Raw genomic sequence first — 6,754 nt, 5'->3', positions numbered from 1 at the left:
CACCCATCGATGCCCGGGGTCAAGGCTGTGCGTGCAGCCAGGACGAGGGGTCTCAACCCTGGTGTATGTTTGAGGGTCTGCATCTTCGGATTCCCTGAGAACAGGGCAAATAACCCATGATGGAAGTCAAGCAGTACAAAATATACATCATCAAACGTACCTCATTTGATTGCACTTGGCAGATTTTGCATTAAAAAAAAACAACAACTGAAGGTTTTTGGCAATCTTGCCTGGAGTGAGTCTATTGGTGCCATGTTTCCCACAGTATCTATCTCTGTGTCACCTTTTGGTGATTCTCCCAATAGTTAAAACTTTTTCATTATTATGTTTATTAGGATTGTGATTTGTCATCAGTGATCTTTGATGTTACTGCTATGACTTGCTAAATGTTATGATGATTGTTATTGTTTAGTCAATAAATCCTGTCTGACTCTTGCAACCCTGTGACTGTAGCCCACCAGGCTTCTCTGTCCATGGGATTCTCCAGGCAAGAGTGCTGGAGTGGACTGCTGTTTCCTTCTTCAGGGGATCTTCCTGACCCTGGGATGGAACCCACATCTCCTGCATTGGCAGATAGATTCTTTACCACTGAGTCACTAGGAAAGCCCAAAGGTTATGATGATAGCTAGCATATTTTTAGCAATATTTTAACATTAATGGATGTATATTTTTAGATGTAACACCATTACATACTTAATAGACTACAATACGGTGTAAGCGTAATGTTTATGTTGCTGCTTCTGCTATTTGGTTGCTAAATTGTGTCAGGCTCTTTGCAATCCCACGAACTGTAGCCTGCCAGGCTCCTCTGTCCCTGGCAAGAATTCTGGAGTAGGTTGCCATTTCCTTCTCCAGGGGATCTTCTCCCCCGCCCCTGCAGGGATGAACTCTCATCACATGCATTGGCAGGCGGATTCTTTACCACTGAGCCACCTGGGCTTCCCCAAACATAACTTTAACAGGCACTGGGAAACCAAAAAAAAATTATGTGACTTTATTGAGATTATTTGCCTTGTTTTGGTGGTCTGATACTGAACTGTGCTGAATGCAGATACACCTGTTGAGTAAAAACCCTGCCTTTCACCCTGTGTCCCAATCTAGTTCTCCCCAGAGGCAACCTCTGATCAAATGTTCTTCACATTCAAGAGTTTGCAGTGCCTTCTATATGAGGCATAGTTAAGAGAATCCTATTCAGTCGTTCAAAGCATGGAGAGTTCTTCATTAGGTTGGCAATACTTGATCTAATGTGCAAATCAAGACCCCAGGAAGGCATTGGGATTTGGCAGGATTTATTGTTTATAGGTATGAATAATAATGATGAAAACAATGGTTGTTTTTCACTTGCTAAGTCGTGTCTGACTCTTTGTGACCCCATGAACTGCAGCATACCAGCGTTCATTGTCCTTCACTATCTCCCCAAGTTTGCTCAAACTCATGTCCATTGAGTCAGTGATGTTATCCAACCATCTAGTCCTCTGTTGCCCTTCCTCTTCTCCTCCTGCCTTCAGTCTTTCCCAACATCAGGTTCTATTTCAATGAGTCAGCTCTTCGAATCAGGTGGCCAAAGCACTGGAGCTTCAGCTTCAGCATCAGTCCTTCCAGTGAATATTCAGGATTGATTTCCTGTAGGATTGACCTGTTTGATATCCTTGCAGTCCAAGGGACTCTCAAGAGTCTTCTCCAGCGCCACAATTTGAAAGCGTCAATTCTTCAACTCTTAGCCTTTCTTATCCTCCGACTCATGACCACTGAAAAAACCATAGCTTTGACTATACGGACCTTTGTTGGCAAAGTGATGTCTTTGCTTTTTAATATGCCGTCTATGGAGAAGGCAATGGCACCCCATTCCAATACCCTTGCCTGGAAAATCTCATGGACAGAGGAGCCTGGTAGGCTGCAGTCCAAGGGGTCGCTAAGAGTCAGACATGACTGAGCGACTTCACTTTCACTTTTCACTCATGCATTGGAGAAGGAAATGGCAACCCACTCCAGTGTTCTTGCCTGGAGAATCCCAGGGACGGTGGAGCCTGGTGGGCTGCCGTCTATGGGGTCGCACAGAGTCGGACATGACTGAAGTGACTTAGCAGCATGCCGTCTAGGTTTGTCATAACTTTCCTTCCAAGAAGCAAGCATCTTTTAATTTCATGGCTACAGTCACCATCTGCAGTGATTTTGGAGCCCAAGAAAATAAAATCTGTCATTACTTCTACATTTTCCCCTTCTATTTGCCATGAAGTGATGGGACCAGATGCCAAGATCTTAGTTTTTTGCCAGCTTTTCACTCTTCTCTTTTACCCTCATCAAGAGGTTTTTTAGTTCCTCCTCACTTTCTGCCATTAGAGTGGTATCATCTGCATATCTGAGGCTGTTGATATTTCTCACAGCAATCTTGATTCCAGTTTGATTCATCCACGTTTTCCATGATGTACTCTACATATAAGTTAAATAAACAGAGTGACAATATATATATAGCCTTGTCGTACTCCTTTCCCAATTTTGAACCAGTTAGTTGATCCTTGTAAGGGTCCAACTATTGCTACTTGACCCGCATACAGCTTTCTCAGGAGACAGGTAAGGTGGTCTGGTATTCCCATCTCTTTAAGAGTTTTCCACAGTTAGTTGTGATCCACACGGTATCTATTATTGAAAACAATGGTGTCTGTTATTAAAATGTCACCCCTAATATTTAGCATAGTACCTGGTACATAATGAGGGCTTCCCAGGTGGTACAGTGGTAAAGAATCTGCCTGCCAATGCAGGAGACACAAGAGACTCCGGTTCCATCCCTTGATGGGAAAGATCCTCTGGAGAAGGAAATGGCAACCCACTCCAGTATTCTTGCCTGGAGAATCCCATGGACAGAGGAGCCTGGCTACAGAGCTATAGTCCATGGGTTTTGCAAAGAGCCAAACGTGACTGAGTGACTAAGCCTGCACTCACACACTGGTACATATAATAGGTAAATATTTTACATATATAGTAAATATTTAATGAAAATATATTTGTTGATTGCATGAGTGGAAAAGAAGGACTAGGTTATCGATTTTATAAGTGTGTTTCTAAATCAATGCTCGTTCCACCTACCTCCATATACAGGAGAACAAGTGCAATGTTACTAAACCTTTGACACTTAACTTGCTGAGGTTCTAACCTTTCACAATATCTCTACTTTGGTCAATAGGAAAGAGCTTTCAAGCCTAAGGCACCGTGCAGCTGTAGATTGTTATTCTAGGCCTAAGAATCACAGTTCTGCTGCTGCTGCTGTGTCGCTTCAGTCGTGTCCGACTCTGTGCTACCCCATAGATGCCAGCCCACCAGGCTCCACCGTCCCTGGGATTCCTCACGCAAGAACACTGGAGTGGGTTGCCATTTCCTTCTCCAATGCATGAAAGTGAAAAGTGAAAGTGAAGTCGCTCAGCTGTGTCTAACTCTTCGTGACCCCATGGACTATAGCCTACCAGGCTCCTCCGTCCATGGGATTTTCCAGGCAAGAGTACTCTAGTTTTAACCAATAGCTACTGGAGGCATGTGGTGCTAGAGATGCCTGTGAACAACGGTCCATTGTGTGAAACTAACTCGACTAGTTGTATCCAAAGGATGACCTGCTCTCGAATGTCAATAACATTGCAAATATTTGTTTTGAAAGGGTACCAAAGGAAACTCCAGAGTGAATTACCATTGGAGCAATTTTCCTATTGCTATCAGTGACTGATGTGCTCAGTAAATTTTATGTCCATATATGATATACATGTGGGTCCGGTACCTAGCGAGGTTACACTCTTGGACTCTCCTTTCACAGGTGATCCACTCTAGGAGCTAAGTAGATCTTTCCCCACTTAGAAACTTCAGATTCCGGGGAATGGGTGGCAGGTGCCATGTCAGGCCACGAAGGTGGCAAGAAGAACCCCCCAAACCAGCCCACGAAGAAAGCCAAGGAGATGGACAAGGAAGATAAGGCATTCAAGCAGAAGCAAAAAGAGGAGCAGAAGAAACTCGAGGAGCTAAAAGATAAGGCCAAGGGGAAAGGGCTCCTAGCCACCAGTGGAATGAAGAAATCTGGCAAAAAGTAAGCTGTTCCTTATGCCTAAGGCAATGATGACCCTTAGTTCCATTCCTGTTTAATCACCTGGGGTCCCTGCCATAATATCTGTTGCCACCTATAGCTAGAATGACGTGTTGTCTAGGAACCTAGTGTACATTTAAGGATAAACTTTTGTAAAAAAAAAAAAAAAGAGAAACTTCAGATTCAAGGCTTGGATACAATGAATGGTAATTGTTAAGTGATTTTTCAGTTATGACAGTGAACAGAAGACATTGATGAAGATAGTGATTAAAGACAAATTTTCTATTGATACAGACCAGGAGTTTAAATTAGAAATGCCATCTCATTGCTGAAAAGATTCTTGTTTTGAAAATAATTTTTATTAGAGTATTCAAAAGCAGAGACATTACTTTGCCAACAAAGGTCCGTCTAGTCAAGGCTATGGTTTTTCCTGTGGTCATGTATGGATGTGAGAGTTGGACTGTGAAGAAGGCTGAGTGCTGAAGAATTGATGCTTTTGAACTGTGGTGTTGGAGAAGACTCTTGAGAGTTCCTTGGACTGCAAGGAGATCCAACCAGTCCATTCTGAAGGAGATCAGCCCTGGGATCTCTTTGGAAGGAATGATGCTAAAGCTGAAACTCCAGTACTTTGGCCACCTCATGCGAAGAGTTGACTCATTGGAAAAGACTCTGATACTGGGAGGGATTGGGGGCAGGAGGAGAAGGGGACGACAGAGGATGAGATGGCTGGTTGGCATCACCAACTCGATGGACATGAGTCTGAGCGAACTCCGGGAGTTGGTGATGGACAGGGAGGCCTGGCGTGCTGCGATTCATGGGGTCTCAAAGAGTCGGACATGACTGAGCGACTGATCTGATCTGATAGTTGCTTTAGAATGTTGTGTTAGTTTCTGCTGTACAGCAAAGTGAATCAGTTATGTGTATACATATATCCCCTATTATTTGGATTTCCTTCTCATTCAGGTCATCACAGAGCGTGAGTAGAGTTCCCTGAGCTATATGGGAGGTTCTCATTAGTTATCTGTTTTATACATAGTATCAATAGTGTGGACAAGGGAAAGGCAACCCACTCCAGTATTCTTGCTTAGAGAAATCCATGGACAGAGGATCCTAGAGAGCTACAGTCCATGGGGTCGCAGAGTCAGACATGACTGAGCAACACACACACACACACACACACACACACACACATCAATAGTGTATATGTGTCAATCCCAATCTCCCAATTTATCCCACCCCTTCCTTCACCCTTGGTGTCCATACATTTGTTCTCTATGTCTGTGTCTCTATTCCCGCCCTGTAAATAAGATCAGGAGACCCGAGTTCGATTCCTGGGTCAGGAAGTTCCCCTGGAGCAGGCAATGGCAACCCACTTCAGTATTTTTGCCTGGAGAATCCCATGGACAGAGAAGCCTGGCAGGCTACATGGTTTCACAAGAGTTGAACACGACTTAGCAACTAAACCACCATATTATTTTTCTAGATTTCATATATATGCAATAATATATGATATTTTTCTCTTTCTGACTTACTTCACTGTGTATGACAGTCTCTAGGTCCATCTAGGTCTTTACAAGGAACAATTTTGTTCCTTTTTATGGCTGAGTAATGGCTTCCTGGTGGCTCATATGGTAAAGAATCTGCCGGCAATGCAAGAGACCCAGGTTCGATCCCTGGATTGAGAAGATCCCCTGGAGAAGAGAATGGCAACCCTCTCCAGTTTTCTGGTCTGGAGAATTCCATCAACAGAGAAGCCTGGCGAGCTACAATCCATGGGGTCTCAAAGAGTCGGACACGACTGAGCGACTGACACACACATAACAATATTCCACTGTATATGAAAAGAGTCTTAATCCTCTTCTGCCAATACATACCTCTCCATTTATGTAGAGGCATATTTTTTTTAAGGTGTTTTAGTCAGAAAATGGAGAAGGCAATGGCAACCCACTCCAGTATTCTTGCCTGGAAAATCCCATGGGCAGAGGAACCTGGTAGGCTGCAGTCCATGGGGTCGCTGAGGGTTGGACACGACTGAGCGACTTCACTTTACACTTTTCACTTTCATGCATTGGAGAAGGAAATGGCAACCCACTCCAGTGTTCTTGCCTGGAGAATCCTAGGGACAGGGAGCCTGGTGGGCTGCCATCTGTGGGGTCGCACAGAGTCGGACACGACTGGAGCGACTTAGGAGCAGCAGCAGCAGCAGTCAGAAAATATACATTAAGCACTTGCACTGGGAAATTAAAGACCAATAAGACACGGATCTGTTAACAAACACAAGTTCATGTGCCTGACGCACAGTGAGACCAAACAAACCAAAATATCAGAGTTTGGAGTGTGGAGCAGAGAAAGGTGTATGGCAGGGCCATGCTAGGAAAACAGGTGGCTTGTGCCCCCCGACCCCCACCAAAATTCCCTAACTCCCCAAAGTATTTCAGCAAAGCATTTTTAAAGGCCAGGTGATGGAGGGTCCCAGGGTGTGTGATCGTTTGGGCATATTTCTCTGATTGGTTGATGGTGAGGTAACATTATCAATCCTTAGGTGCCAAAAGGATTAAGAGCTATTTGCTGACTATCATCAAGTAGTGCTGGGGTCCAGCCCCGGCTGATCCAGGGTATTCAAAGGGGAGACGGCTTCGGCGACTATTTAAACATTCATCAAAGATATAAAGAGTAATAGAATGAGGATAG

The 6,754-nt window shown here is 44.2% G+C and overlaps 1 protein-coding gene across 1 annotated transcript; it reads left to right on the top strand.

Moving 5' to 3' along the window:
• Positions 1–3,867: 3,867 nt before the first annotated feature.
• LOC112446623 (translation machinery-associated protein 7-like) lies at positions 3,868–4,314 on the top strand. The gene has a single exon (XM_059887293.1). It carries the CDS (start codon positions 3,876–3,878, stop codon positions 4,068–4,070), a length of 195 nt encoding a protein of 64 aa, XP_059743276.1. The 5' UTR covers positions 3,868–3,875; the 3' UTR covers positions 4,071–4,314.
• Positions 4,315–6,754: the final 2,440 nt, after the last annotated feature.

Source organism: Bos taurus, chromosome 5 (assembly GCF_002263795.3).
Source record: "Bos taurus isolate L1 Dominette 01449 registration number 42190680 breed Hereford chromosome 5, ARS-UCD2.0, whole genome shotgun sequence".
NCBI classification, from domain to species: Eukaryota; Metazoa; Chordata; class Mammalia; order Artiodactyla; family Bovidae; genus Bos; species Bos taurus.
This window is presented reverse-complemented; position numbering and strand designations above follow the sequence as displayed.

Coding starts and splice junctions, on each gene's coding strand:
- LOC112446623 (XM_059887293.1), top strand. CDS start 3,876: ATGTCAGGCCACGAAGGTGGCAAGAAGAACCCCCCAAACCAGCCCACG.